This window comes from Schistocerca nitens, chromosome 4 (assembly GCF_023898315.1).
Source record: "Schistocerca nitens isolate TAMUIC-IGC-003100 chromosome 4, iqSchNite1.1, whole genome shotgun sequence".
NCBI classification, from domain to species: domain Eukaryota; kingdom Metazoa; phylum Arthropoda; class Insecta; order Orthoptera; family Acrididae; genus Schistocerca; species Schistocerca nitens.
In genome coordinates this window covers 222,968,373-222,984,490 of record NC_064617.1, presented here as the reverse complement: position 1 = coordinate 222,984,490, position 16,118 = coordinate 222,968,373, and the positions used below count along the sequence as shown (strand labels likewise).

The 16,118-nt window shown below is 44.3% G+C and overlaps 1 protein-coding gene across 1 annotated transcript in view; it reads right to left on the bottom strand.

The window, feature by feature from the left end:
* The window catches only part of LOC126252222 (proton channel OtopLc-like), a 188,517-nt gene extending 172,683 nt beyond the window's left edge, over window positions 1-15,834 (bottom strand). The window contains exons 1-3 of the mRNA XM_049953093.1: window positions 15,829-15,834; window positions 10,684-10,764; window positions 8,155-8,277 (exon numbers count right to left, since the gene is read on the bottom strand). Coding sequence (XP_049809050.1) covers window positions 8,155-8,277; window positions 10,684-10,764; window positions 15,829-15,834 — 210 coding nt within the window. The remainder of the gene's footprint in view (window positions 1-8,154; window positions 8,278-10,683; window positions 10,765-15,828) is intronic.
* Between the last annotated feature and the right edge of the window lie 284 nt (window positions 15,835-16,118).

Sequence of the window (16,118 nt, the reverse complement as noted above, 5' to 3'; positions counted from 1 at the left end):
TGAGCTGGTAACCGCTGTCTCGGTTTATTAGGTTGTCTGTGACCTTGATCTCGATTGCCTCCTTTATGACACTGTCCCAAAATCTTGGCGTCTGTGTCACAATTTTGGTGTTGTTATAGTCCATTGAGTGGCCGAGCTCCAGACAGTGCTCCGCTATGGCAGATTTTGTTGCCTGTCCGAGTCTGGTGTGCCTCTGGTGTTCTTTGCACCTGACGTCCACCATCCTGGTTGTCTGGCGAATGTATGACTTTCAACACTGGCACGGAATGTTGTAAATGCCTGGTTTACGTAGTCCCAGGTAGTCCTTCACACTCCCTAGCATGGTCCCAATTTTGGAGGGTGGACAGAAGATACTCTTTATATCATATTTTGAAAGAATTCTGCTGATCTTTGCAGAAATAGGTCCAGCATATGGCAGGTATGCCACCTTCTTCACCTCCTCTGGCTCCTCTTGTGTACCCTGTGGTTGACTGGTAGTACAAAGTGCCCTTTGGATGTCTATGGAGGAGTATCCATTTCTGCTGAACACCAGCTGTAGATGTTCTATCTCTGTGGCCAGACTTTCCGTATCTGACAGAGCTCGAGCCCTGTGAACTAATGTTTTCAAGACTCCATTCTTGTGTGCCGGGTGGTGGCAGCTACTGGCTTGAAGATATAAGTCAGTGTGGGTGGGCTTACGATACACACTGTGCCCCAAGGTGCTATCTGCCTTCCTCTTGACCAGGACCTCCAGGAATGGGAGTTGTCCATCCTTCTCTAGCTCCATAGTAAGTTTTATACTTGGATGGCGTGAATTTAGATGTTCCAAAAAGTCATCTAGCTTCTCCCTACCATGGGGCCAAATGACAAAAGTTTCATCAACATACCTAAGAAAGCACTTGGGTTGGTAAGTGGCTGATGCAAGTGCCTCCTCTTCGTACCTTTCCATGAAAAGGTTGGCTACCACTGGTGATACAGGGTTGCCCATTGCCACTCCTTCCGTTTGCTCATAAAATTGACCCCCATAAAGAAAATATGTTGAGGTCAGTACATGCTTGAACAGGTCGAGCAGGGCACCATCGAACTTCTCTCCAATGATATTGAGTGAATCGGTGAGTGGCACTCGTGTGAAGAGCGACACCACATCGAAACTGACCATGATGTCAGAGTCCACGATGTGTAGCTGCCTTAGCCATTGCAGGAAGTCCTCCAAGTTCCGAATGTGGTGCGCACATTTGTCCACATATGGTGCCAATATCTTCTTCAGGTATTGTGCAGTGAGGTATGTCGCTGCGCCGATGTTACTGACAATAGGTCGAAGAGGGACCCCTTCCTTATGGACCTTGGGGAGTCCATAGAGTCTGGGTGGTACAGGTGCTTTCGGATAAAGCTTCTTGGTGACCTATTCAGGTAGACTTGTCTCCTTCAGCAACTTCCGGGGCTTCTTGTCCACCTTGTCAGTGGGGTCACCATCTAGTGGTTTGTAAGCAGTGTCTTCCAGAAGTTGTTGCACCTTCCTATCATACTCCAACTTGTTTAAGATGACCGTGGAGTTACCCTTATCAGCTGGCATAACTACAATGGCACACTGGACTCGCATTCGGGAGGACGACGGTTCAATCCCGCGTCGGGCCATCCTGATTTAGGTTTTCCGCGATTTCCCTAAATCACTCCAGGCAAAAGCCAGGATGGTTCTTTTCAAAGGGCACGGCCGACTTCCTTCCCAGTCATTCCCTAAACCGATGAGACCGATGGCCTCGCTGTCTGGTCTCCTTCCCCAAACAATCCAACCCAACCCAACAGGATAATGTTTTCACTCCTCAAGTACGCGGAATCCCTTACAGTACCCATGACAGCCACAATCGTCTTCGATGGAAACTGGTTACCCTCGTTGGGTCTGAGTTTGAACTTTAGCTCCAGAACACATTTCGCTCAGCGGCAAAGACGATGTTTAGTAAGAAAAATTTAGCAAGAAACGTGCAGCTCTTTTACGTCTGGTATTTTCACCGCAAATCGAATCCGAACGTCCCATTAACTAGCAATGGGCAAACGTGGCTACATTTTCTGCCCTTCTACAATCGCTAAGGTGAACGTCTGTTTCTTCTTTCGAGATCGAAAACAACGATATATCACGCAATCTACACACACGTCAAAACTCAAGTCCCTCGTCCCCTAACAGGAGGACACGTTGAATTTGGAATGGTCATTGGCAACGGAAATCATTCCCAAATTATACCAAGAGCGAACACATGTCCCAAAGAATTTGGAAAAGCGCTCAAGTTACTCCTGTACTTAATAAGAGCAACCTTAACATCGGTTTGTTGCATGATTGTTGAGCATATTGTAAGTTCTACTATAGTCAATTTCTTTGAGACAGGAAATCGGCTGCCACTAAATCAGATCGGTTCTAGAAAGCATTGCGCGTGAGAAACTCAGATTGATGTTTTTTTTCCACACTATATCCTGCGAACCATGGATGAAGGGCAGCTGGCAGTTTTCAAATTTTCGGGAAGCGTTTGACACTGCCGTACTGCAGACTGTTAATGAAGATCCGAGCCTAAGGTTAGGTTCCCAGGTATATGAGTGGTTCGAAGACTTCTTAAATAATAAACCCCGTACGTTGTCCTGGACGGCGAGATTTGATCAGAGACAAACGATGGAGTGTATGGGAAAGTATCGTCGTCGTGTGACTGTAGGAGGTTAAATGACGATTTAGACAGAATTTCTAGTTGGTGTAATGAATGGCAGTTGCTCTAAACGTAGAAAAATTTAAGGTAATGCCGATGAGTAGGAAAAACAACCCTGTGATGTCTAAATAGTTGGCGGTGTGCTGCTTGACACAGCCATGACGATTAAATATCTGGCATAACGTTACAAAGCGATATGAAATGGAACGAGAATGTAGGGGCAGTTAGTTTATTGGGACAATTTTTGGAAAATGTAACTCATCTATGAAGGAGATTGCGTATACAACACTAGTATTGACCATTTTTGATTACTGCTCGAGTGTTTGGAATCAAAGTAGTTCTGTTCAAAATTGATGGTGTAGTCAATTCTCCTTGCTTAGTACACACTACGTTTTTCCATAAAATCTTCCTCGTTGTGTTAGGTACTGTAGTATGGGCTGCAATGATATGGTAGCGTCGTTACCGATTCCAGAAGGAGCTTGTGCAAAATATTTTGTGTATTAAATTGCAACAACCAATTGGAAATAGAAGAGCTTTAGAGCAATTGACTTTAGATTCTGTAAGCAGAAGTTTGTTCGTAAAACAGATTAAATGCTGTTCACGTAATATATTCAGACTCCGAGGCCGCTTTCAATTTAGATCTCAAATCTGTATTTAAAATAAGATTACGTAAGCTTATCTGATTCAGTGACAAACATCTGCAACATCTCGGACAGAAGAATTCTACAGAAAAAGGAAAATAAGTGCTTTAAGTCGTCAATGGACTTGAAGAATATCTGCAGCCACTTTATTCTGTTGTGGTATTAAGGATCGCGAATTCATTATTAGGCCTGTCAGTTAAGCACGACGTGAGAGAGAGCAGTATAAACATAAAGCTATCAATCAAGTGTTCTTCGAGGTCACTAAACTGTATACAGCCCGCACCAATCAATCAAAATTCAGAAATCAGAGTTGCACTTTGTGTTATTAAGGATTAGTTCAAGAGAAGAAGCTTTCTTTCCTTCATTTCTTTGATGTATTGCAGCACAAGGCGGCTTTGCAAAACAAACGCAATGGTAACAAAAACCATTAGAGGTCAAGGTTTCGAGCTTTCCCTATCACTCTTCATGGTATCGCAATTTGACAAACATTGTGGTCTCGATGAGCTAGGCTATCCTAGGGACTAATTAAAAAACGTTATCCACAGTAATATATCCACGGTATCGACAACACGAAAATCCATAAATATTAAAAAAATGTATGTATGTGTGTATGTTCCACATCTCTTTCCAAACTAGGGGATAGATTTGAAGCAAACTTGGTACACATATTATTTACTGTCTGGAAATATGTACTACGGAGGTAAGAGCCACCTACCTGTCACAGGGGCGGGAATGAAAAAGAATTGTAATCCACGACGCGCAAACAGCCAGACTTTATTCATCCAGTATTTGAGAATGAGAGCACTTAGTCCCTTCCAACAAACTTGACACCTAATTTCAAACCTTTATGAAAATTTGTGTCGCTTACATCCCCCCTCGAAATGATGAAACGATGCTGTACATGCAGTAAAACCGTCGCATCAGATATTACTTTTTTATTTTTTACTTCTTTACCAGTAACTGTATTCTCAACACATTTCTCAGACAGTATTCGCTTATGCTGCTGAATGCATCACCAAAATTATGTCATTGTATGACTCGTACTTCGGAAGATGTGACGTCATAAACAATGGGATGAGTGAAAAAACTGCCGCATTATCCATGACGCTTTAATTTATTACTTCTTTTCTATTAACTCTATTCTCAATACATTTCGTAGACAGTATTCACATGTGTCGCTGAATGAACCTGCAAAATCGTATTACTATACGACGCGTAGTTCAGGAGATATAACATCATAAACATCGAGCTGCGTGAAAACGAAACTGCAGGGCGAAATAAACTAGAGACACAGATGAAATATGTGTACAAATATGAGTGAAATATGTAAATATGTATGAAATACACTATGTGATCGAAAGTATCGGGACTTCTGACTGAAAGCAACTTACAAGTTCGTGGCGCCCTCCATCGATAATGCTGGAATTCAATATGGTGTTGGCCCAACCTTAGTCTTGATGAGAGCTTCCACTCTCGCAGGAATACGTTCACTCAAGTGCTGGAAGGTTTCTTGTGGAATGGCAGCCCATTCTTCACGGAGTGCTGCACTGAGGAGAGGTATCGATGTCGGTCGGTGAGGCCTGGTACGAAGTCGGCGTCCCAAAACATCCCGAAGGTGTTCTATAGGATTCAGGTCAGGACTCAGTGCAGGCCAGCCAATTACAGGGATGTTATTGTCATGTAACCACTCCGTCACAGGCTGTGCATTATGAACAGGTGTTCGATTGTGTTGAAAGATGCAATCGCCATCCCCGAATTGTTCTTCAACAGTGGAAAGCAAGAAGGTGCTTAAAACATCAATGTAGGCCTGTGCTGTGATAGTGCCACGCAAAACAACAAGCCCCCTCCATGAAATACACGACCAAATGGTTCAAATGGCTCTGAGCACTATGTTACTTAACTTCTGAGGTCATCAGTCCCCTAGAACTTAGAACTACTTAAACCTAACTAACCTAAGGACATCACACACATCCATGCCCGAGGCAGGATTCGAACCTGCGACCGTAACGGTGTTAGGTTTAAGTAGTTCTAAGTTCTAGGCGACTAATGATCTCAGAAGTTAAGTCGCATAGTGCTCAGAGCCATTTGAACCATTTGTAGCGCCTAGAACCGCTCTGCCACCCCGGCCGGCGAAATACACGACCACACCATAACACTACCGCCTAATGCATGTTATGCAAATTAACATTTCCATGGTTCATGAATTTATACTCGTCAGTAAATAAAATCAAATTAATAAATGTGTCGTCCCTCTGAATCTGAAGTTGAGCCCATTGGTAGAATTCAATGCGACGCATGCAAACCGTACCATTTAGTTCTTGGTGGAGACTGATATGGTAAGGATGATATTTATGGCGGTGCAGAACATGAACAACACTACTCTGGCTCATGCCAGATTCTCTTGCGATGTGACGCGAACTAAGACAAGGATCTCGAACCACATTGGCAAGAGTACCAATTTCCGTTTCCTCGTTAGTAACTTTCCTTTGCTGGATATGTTTCCGATGCGTTACAGATCCAATTGTTCTCAATTTATCATACACATATTTAAATGTACGACGTGTAGGGTGAGTACGCTGAGGACCTTTCAGCGTATAGGTCTCTAGCTCTCACTGTGTTTCGTCGGCAATCTCTGTAAATGAAAAGCATATCGACTTGTTCTTCGAAGGAATACATCATTCACATTCACTTGATTTGACGATACTAGTCTTACAGTTCCTATTCGTGTTGGGTTGCGAAACCATCGAATGATGTTTACATGTCAACGGCACGTTAGATAGATACGCCGTATTCGGCGAATATTTACTGTTTGCACTATATACGAGAGAGAATTGGCAGAGTATGTGCTTCGATAAGTGCCGAAGTGATAAGGAATACCACTCAGTCCATGATAAGAAGATTGTAGCACTGCATTGATACCAATGGTCATCACCTTTGTGACCTTGGTTGACCTTCAAAGACCTTACTGTTACACGTCATTGGATTCGTCTCCATAGCCGCTATCAGCAAATAAGTACCCAAATATAGCATCCCATTAAAAAAAAAAGTTCACCTTCATATCTCTGAATCGACCCCACCCAGCAACAAAAAACCAACATCATATTACGGCCCCCGTTGTCCCAAGCAATATTTGCCCCACAAACTTTTCAGCTCCTATCATACTTTCGGAGTTATTCTTGGTGGTAATACACTACTGGCCATTAAAATTGCTACACCACGAAGATGACGTGCTACAGACACGAAATTTAACCTCAGGAAGAAGATGCTGTGATATGCAAATGATTAGCTTTTCAGAGCATTCACACAAGTTTGGCGCCGGTGGCGACACCTACAACGTGCTGACACGAGGAACGTTTCCAACCGATTTCTCATACACAAACAGCAGTCGACCGGCGTTGCCGGGTGAAACGTTGTTGTGATGCCTCGTGTAAGGAGGAGAAATGCGTACCATCACGTTTCCGACTTTGATAAAACTCGGATTGTAGCCTATCGCGATTGCCGCTTATCCTATCGCGATATTGCTGCTCGCGTTGGTCGAGATCCAATAACTGTTAGCAGAATATTTCCGGAATCGGTGGGTTCAGGAGGGTAATACGGAACGCCGTGCTGGATCCCAACGGCTTCGTATCACTAGCAGTCGAGATGACAGGCATCTTATCCGCATGCCTGTAACGGATCGTGTAGCCACGTCTCGATTCCTGACTCAACAGATGGGGACATTCACAAGACAACAACCATCTGCACGAACAGTTCGACGACGTTTGCAGCAGCATGGACCATCGGCTCAGAGAACATGGCTGCGGTTACCCTTGACGCTGCATCACAGGCAGAAGCGCCTGCGATGGTGTACTCAACGACGAACCTGGGTGCACGAATGGCAAAACGTCATTTTTTCGGACGAATCCAGGTTCTGTTTACAGCATCATTATGGTCGCATCCGTGTTTGGTGACATCGCGGTGAACGCACATTGGAAGCGTGTATTCGTCATCGCCATACTGGCGTATCACCCGGCGTGATGGTATGGGGTGCCATTGGTTACACGTCTCGGTCAACTCTTGTTCGCATTGACGGCACTTTGAACAGTGGGCGTTACATTTCAGATGTATTACGACCCGTGGCTTTATCCTTCATTCGATCCCTGCGAAACCTTACATTTAAGCATGATAATGCACGACTGCATGTTGCAGGTCCTGCACGGGCCTTTCTGGACACAGAAAATGTTCGAATGCTGCTCTGGCCAGCATATTCACCACATCTCTCACCAATTGAAAACGTCTGGTCAATGGTGGCCGAGCAACTGGCTCGTCACAATACGCCAGTCACTACTCTTGATGAACTGTGGTATCGTGTTGAAGCTGCATGGCAGCTGTACCTGTACACGCCATCCAAGCTATGTTTGACTCAATGCCCAGGCGTATCGGGGCCGTTATTACGGCCAGAGATGGTTGTTTTGGGTACTGATTTCTCAGTATCTATGCACCCAAATTGCGTGAAAATGTGATCACATGTCAGTTCTAGTATAATATATTTGTCCAATGAATACCCGTTTATCATCTGCATTTCTTCTTGGTGTAGTAATTTTAATGGCCAGTAGTGTAGTTAGTGACACACCCTGTATAACGTAATGCAGATGAATCAGAAGATTGCTTATCTGGGTTTCATGGAAGTATGTTGGTGAACGGAGAGTTGGCTAGTTTAATTCAGTGACGAACGACAAAGAAGAAAAACTGGGTTGAATAATTATAACCATCCTTCTCCTTCCGTGACGCCCCCCCCCCCCACCAAACCAGTAAAAGGTTGCACCATCTGTGCGAGGTACGCGTGCTTGGTTGGTTCAGTCACTCACCCTGGATGACGAAGTTCGCTGCGGAGGAAGACTGCCACGGTAGCCGTTGACGTTTCGCGAGAGTGAAGACGTCCGTTCCAGCTGCTCAGCCTGCCGCAATTTTCGCCTCAGTTGTACCACGGGCTGCGGCAGAGAGAAACAACGAAATTAACAATAACGGTAAAACGTTGTAGATGGTGATACATGTTTTCATGGTCGTGTGACCTTGGCAGCGAGCTGGTGTGTTTGTTCCAGTAGTTTGTATGCCATCAGCGCAGTGAGATGGATCAAATGGTTCAAATGTCTCTGAGCACTATGGGACTTAACATCTGAGGTCATCAGTCCCCTAGAACTTAGTACTACTTAAACCTAACTAACCTAAGGACATCACACACATCCATGCCCGAGGCAGGATTCGAACGGTCGGCGGTTCCAGACTGAAGCGCCTAGAACCACTCGGTCACAACGGCCGGCTGAGATGGAACGACATGAAAATGTGACAGAGTGGCAGATAGTAGCTATCACTCTTGGACTTGCCCATGACCACATCGTGAATGAAGCTGTCCGATTTGGTGTTTTATTATCGCGGACTGTCCAGAGTTTCTACAAAGAACGGTGTATCACTCCAGACATGTAAACTACACTCTTGATGCGTCAGATACGTTCGATTGACCCGTCTAGTGAGCGGTATATGTGATTCTTTTCATTTATCTCTCCGCCACAAAGTAATTATCTTCATCTGTAACCAGTAAATCACACAGAAAATAACGGTTTTCGTCCAGCTTCTGTGTCATCCATTCTACAAAGTAACTCGACGATCTGATTCGCCCTCAGTGGGATGTTGTTCTGTTTGGATTTTGTAAGGGTGACATTAATGTGTGGCCAATGTTCTCATCACTGATGTATGGTGATCCAGTTTCCAGCGAGACGCGGCGAGTACTGTGCTGTGGACTCTTACTGAATGATGCCAGCACAACAGATTGTGTTGCTTCTCCCGTAGCTAGTCTCGCGGAATTTCTAGAGCAGTTTCACCGCGACACTGTGGGTAATGGGTGGTCTGGCTGGCTGGCGTTGCTCGAAATTCTCTACAGTAACACGTGTACTCCTCTCTCCTGATACCAGAATGATCTCAATTCATTTGGCTTGTGTTAACGCCTTCAGCTCTCGTGTCAGCTGAGAGGAAGATGAGCCCCTCTCCATCTAAAAATTATTAGCTACATCCAAGATGGTGGCTTCCAAAAATGGCCAACATGCTGGAAACAGCCTCATATCTTTTCCCCTTCTCCAGTCTCTTACTGCTTGACTTTAAACATCTGTTTATCCTGCTGGTTCTGTTTTGGAGACTACCCTGCATTTTGAAGTACTTTCTTATAAAAAACTATGTACCCAGCGGATCTGTATGTACACCATCGAGCCTTACACAGAGGTCTAAGGGGTCTCCATGTCCTCCTTTGCAACTTGCGGAGCATCTCAGAAATTATGTTTCGAATAGCTCCGTTCTTAGTCTTGTTCCGACGTTGAGCCACATGGGACCTGATTTCACCCCGTAATCGGTTGTCTGTCGTGGTAAGGTCCGGGCTTCGTGGCGGCCGTTTCATTGGGGGTAACGATGTTACTCAACCATGCCCAATCCAACGGCCTTGAAATTTTAAACCATGGAACTCAAGCACCAGAATGGCAAAGTGTGCTGGACTTCTTCGAGCTGAGCTATTAACCACGTTTGCAACATGTCCATATAAGAATTTCCATTCATGTTCCCTTCAAAAAGATATAGCCCCAAGAGATTTCGTAGTGACACTCTGGCCGTAATCATAACATGGAAACAGATTCCTTTCCAGCTCTTGCACATGCTGGGGATTTTCTTAAGACCAGAAAACTCAATTTCTCCTGTGTGTAATGAAAATAACACTCTCAAGCGAGACATGATATTTGGGCAGGCTGCAACTCGCTGCTCCATGCCGTAGTCACACAATTCATTCACAAACATTTAAGTAAATGCTTTCATTTTCAATTTTTATTTTTTAATGTGGTCATGAATTACTGACAGCGCTACTTGACGTCTAGCTGATCTCTTACGAATGAATTGCACTGGAGATTGCTCAGTCGGTTGAGCGAAGGCGACAGAGTTTGCCCTTGCATACACTTATATCCGCTACGCAGCCTGTCTTTGTCACTGCCTGAAACAGAAGCACGTTACTGCCAATCAAGCAGGTTTGCTTTACGAGGTGGGGACTTCCCAAAGCGATCTTTAAACGCACTCATTACCTGTCTGTGGACGGCCGTACACCAGACATACGCTACTAATTGCTTTCCACAAGTGTTACTGTGTTCACTCACATCAGCCATGGCTTCACAACTGAAGCAACTCAGTACTGGAAGTACCAATGCAAAACTGGTCAGTTACAAAGAAGGGATATCAATGAAACAACTTTAGTTCACCAACAATGCAGTGTCAGAGGGATACAAGGACTTCTTCAACACTCTGTAGAAGTAGCGATGTGCGAAAGACGACCTAATTCATAACAAAGATAGCTCGTTTCAGTCACTCACCTCTTCTTCGAGGATATCGCCCGCGCTGTGGAAGCGATGGTGTCTAGCTGCGTCCAGTCTCTCCGGGAGGTGGTACACCACCTGTAGCAACCAGACAGCGTTCAGGCAACCACGTACCGCCCATTGTTGTCTTATATAACATGTGCCGTGTAGATTCACAATTTAGGTAGGTAATGCATTAAATTTCTGCTAATTGTCAATAAACTCTGTAACTACCAAAATATTTGGGAGAGAGGAACAAAAATTTCTTTAGACATATCACAATTTTCCCCCGACAATTGATATGAAATTCAACCATACGTTTCAACGAAAACTTATGGTTATCGGCGATCATAAGCCTAAGGATACAGTATGTACAAGTGGAAAGACCGACATTAAATCGCCGATAATGATAACAGCTACCAATCATCGCCGAGAAGATGTTAAAAGTAAATTTTAAAATGAGCTCCGTGATGCTGTCGTCATACCGTATATAAGCCTGCTCGTCATCCACTGGTTCGCCTTCTGCCTAAGGTACACTGGTGTCCAAAATTAAAGCAACAAACCGCTATTTCCTCGTCCCGTGTCTAATTCACGTTATAATAGTACAAACCGTCAACCAGATGTCGGTACGATCGTGTTTTGCACGGAAGATGGCATTCCGGTTAACGGACAACCACACCAACTATGACGTCAGGTCACCTATGAAACGCGATAGGGTTTGCCGTCTAGCCCCCCTATTCACAATTGTTGTGTACGCTGTCACAAATGGTTCAAATGGTTCTGAGCACTATGGGACTTAACATCTGAGGTCATCAGTCCCTAGACTTAGAACTACTTAAACCTAACTAACCTAAGGACATCATACACATCCATGCCCTAGGCAGGATTCGAACCTGCGTACGTAGCACCAGCGCGGTTCCGGACTGAATCGCCTACAACCGCTCGGCCGCAACGGCCGGCTCGCAGTCACAGACGATGCGGTATGGCACAGAGAAGATGCCTACCAAAGTCTCTGCGGTGGAGGGCCATAGAAAGAAAGGAAGCAGGACAGTCGCAAACTGATGTGGTCCGATGGCTTAATGTGAATCGTTCTGTTGTTTCTTGGATATGGCGACAGTTTATAAAGACCAAAAGTGTATCCCGAAGACCAGGGCAGGGACGATCACGTGTGACAACAGAAAGGAAGGACTGTTATTTGGCTGTAAGGGCACGACAATACCACCTTAGTAACGCACGGCAACTGGCATCTGAGCTCGCAGCATCCAATGGATGTGTTGTATCGAGGCAAACGACGTGCAGAAAGCTTCGGCAGAGTGGCCTTTACTGTCGGAGTCCTGCTGTATGTCTACCTCTGACGCGTCTTCACAGAAGGGAACGTCTAGAGTGGGGTCATGAACACACCACCTGGGCGTTCGAACAGTGAACCAATGTTGTTTCCACAGATGAGTGTCGATTTCGTGTGGAGAGTGATTCTCTGTGGATTCGTATGTGGAGGGAACATGGGACACGATTATGGGAACCAAAATTGTAGAAAGACACCGATATCGAAGAGGATCTCTAATGGTGTGGGCAGGGATTATGTTGACCACTCGAACCCCTCTTCATGAAATTGTACGAGTGAATCGACACGGTTTAACTGCTGTCAGGTATTGTGACGAGGACTTGGGGCCTCATTTGCGGTTGTTGCGAGATGCTGTGGCCCCAGACTTCGTACTGATGCTCGATAATGCTCGACCTCATAGAACACAGGTGATTGATGATTTCTTGGAAACGGAAGATACTGCACGCATGACATGGCTTGCTCGCTCTCCCTATTTGAATCCCATAGGGTATGTCTGGGATGCACTAGGGAGATGGCTTACATCACGTCAGCATCCAACAACCACTCTCCAAGACCGACCAGCTCTGTAGGAAGAATGGGCGTTATTGTCTCAACGTGAGACCGATGAAATCATTCACGCCATGCCCCGTCGTTATCAGGCCTATATTGTAATGCGTGTGTAAATCCGTTAAGTTAAAAAAAACGAAGAACATTTTTATTTACTTTTGAATACATTGTGGGAGCAGACAGTGATCAATGTTATTACTAATAGTTACTATTAAAATCAGTCTTGATCACAGATTTATTTATTCAGAATAAATAAATCTGTGATCAAGATTGATTTTAATAGTAACTATAAGAACATTTTTGTCTAACGTTACGCATGTTGCAGCTATTTAGGTTCTGTATGCTTTACATTCTTTCTACTTTACTATCACGTGTTTATACTGTTTTGTGGCAAAATAAACACAGCCTTGCAAAAAGTCCGTTTATTGCTTTAGTTTTCGACATCGGTTTATTTACGTCAGCTGTGGCATCTGATAAGCATACTCCTTTCCTGGCCATTAATTTTAGCTGCGCTTCATGTAACTGACTATGTACCCATGGATGAGTACTTTATAATTAAATACAGTGCTAAGGGGAAGACATGGATGTCAAAGTAAGTTCATGCACGTATGCACCATTGTCCGGTATTTAAATGATCAGAATTGTTAGTCTCTGCGACAGGTAGAACGGCCACGAGAGTGCATTAGTATGATTCGTGTTTAGTGCTATTCCCAGGACTCGTAGGCTATACAAGGAGCGTGAATAGCGTCAGATGTTGAATCATCACTGTGAAGGACACGGTGAGGCCGCGAATCCGTGTGAGACAGCGTTATCAGCATCTGACATGGTTCGAAATGGACCTCATTGTGAGTTTCAATTATGCTGGCTGGTCGAGTCGTGTAATATCCAGAGTTGTGGGGCATTCGGATGTGACACTGGCCTGATGCTGGGCAGCATACATACTCGTCGTCAAGGTTCTGGTTGGCCACATTTGACCACCACAGGGAAGGATCGCTGTATGGTGCACCAAGCACATCATAACCCCTTCACATCTGCGCTTGTCTCACGAGAACGAGTAATGTACTCCCTGCAACGTTCTGTATCATTCTTTCTCATTAGTCGGAAAGTAGTATCAGCCACACGGACGAATTACCGTTCTATCTATATGCTGACGCTAACACCTCAACACTAAACCGCTGCTTGTGGTATGGTGGTGTGAACAGGAAGCACGGACTGCTGATGAATGACGTCGCATTGTGTTCGGCAATGTATCGTGGTACTACTTTACTCCGCATGACCACTGTTGGCGAGTATGTTGGCGACCTGGGGAGAGGTCCTGGTCTTCTGATACCTTGGAGGGCCATGGCGTTGTTTCTCCAGGCGTGCGGAGCCGTCGAGGATGACTTCATGTCACGGCTGGTGGTGACTGAGAGAACTATAACGGACATCCTGCATCCTTATGTGTTACTTTCATACGACAGTATCGTTGTACCATTTTTCAAGAGGATAATGTTGCTCCACGTATGACATGTGTGTATATGAACTCTCTGCGTGACATTGAGCTGTTCCCGTGGGCAAGCAGTTTCCCATATGTGTTTCCGATGGAACACGTATGAGACTACTCGGATGTCGACTCCGTCGCAGTGCCAGTATCCTGGATATCAAGAACAAAGTCCAACACTACTGGTTCAGCTTGCCCAAGGAGAGGATATAATGGCTTCATGAGAGCTTTCCCAACCGAAGCAGAACACGCATTCATGCATCAATAATACTGATTAGTGGGCAGGTACTTCCGAGTTTTTTGTAAATTTGACTCGCTTTTGTAGTAACTGAAATAACATAATTGACTGGATTTTAGAAAAGATGAGTAGTCGCAAAGAAACAGGTACTAGATGTTTTTTGGTACATTTATTCCAAGTGACATTTTTCGGGCTCTGCCCATTATCAGATTTCCTGGTGTAAACAATATAACAAATTATTAGTTATACATCTTTTGAAACCCAAACATTAACTAGAATGCAGGGGCGGTGGCAAGAGGGGGGGGGGGGGGGGGGGGAGGGGCTATGGGTCTGTAGCCTCCTCCCCCCAAATGGAGTGTCATATTACACTGGACAAAATGACTTCAGAACTCAATGAATATATTACTCCAACAGATTCAATCATTTTAATAATTATGTAGCAATATAGGTTGCAATGAGCGGAAAATACCTTACTATCCAAACCAATAAATATCATTTAACTTAAAATGGACGTCTTATTATTTATTAATACACATTTCTTACCCTGAACTCCATAACAGTTACCAAAAACTACTTTAAGCAAAACCAAATTTTACCGATTTGTCAGTGGAGGACCCCAACTCTCCTTTTGGTAAGCGATATTCCATTCCCCAACCTCCCCCCCCCCCCCCCCCCCGTTCGACCGACTTCAAGAACCGCCCCTGCTAGAAAATGCAAAATCGAACTATCAGAACCAATACATGCCATTTCATAGCAAAAACAGCTTTGACAGCTTGTTTCTTACTCATACATTCACGAATCAAAAGGTGTGACATATAATTGAAACTTGGAAAATGGGAATGTTGGTCGTGAGTAGGAGTATGAAAAACTGCTACCTCGGTGCGCTCGCACTTGCTTGGTAAACCACGTTCGCCTTTTAAGATAAAGAAATATCTACCACATATAAGAACCTATAAGAACACGTAGTATGTTGCATTTAATTTAGTTATTCATCCAGCAAACTATTGCGCGTTTTTCTGTTTAATATAAAGCTCTTTTCCTGCGTCGGGAATTCACGAATCTGTCACGGGTTGTAAAATAGTTTTAAGATCTGCCTTCTGAGGTTGACAAATTCTACAAAAACTTAAATAAATGTGTGTGCTGGATACACCATTTGAGTCAATGACCAATAAAGCGGTTTTGAAACTGTGCAACGGATGGCTTTCGAAAACAGTTATCTGCTTTACCACTATGTTAATACGATGAAAACGATAGATCCTGTAAATAGGCGCCTGTAGAATTTGTCTGAGAAATATCTGCAACCTAACTAGAGAGAAAGAATGAGTACTTGGGGAAAAATTGTCACAAAAAACAACAGTGCCTTGTGAAACTCGATACAAATGCAGGAAATCTAGCCTGAAACGAACATGTACGAAGTCACACAATGAAATTGCAATGAAGATGAAGATATTGTGGGTAGGAGGAATTGGTAATAATAAAAAATTCGATATCTGAAGTTATAAAAATATGATGGACCATGAAATTAAAATGAAATCGAAGTACTTGGGTCCTACGTACCCACATTTTGATGGTGGAAGACGATTGCTTCAAAAATTGTGAGATTGTTAAAGGCATAAACAAACCTTCTTTTGCCGCAGTTGTTCGTCGTCAGGAAACGGTTGATTGCTGTTTGATTGGGGGTCCCTGTAGCACCTGGCACACAGCATGTCCTCGCTCATTTGTCGTTGTAAGGGTGGTGGTTGGTAACCCTCCGTTGCGCTTCTAGACAGCGCGCCGTATCGAAGCTGCAACCAAGATGATGATCAGCTAATTCTCTCGATAACAACTTCCTTTCATATGACTAACAT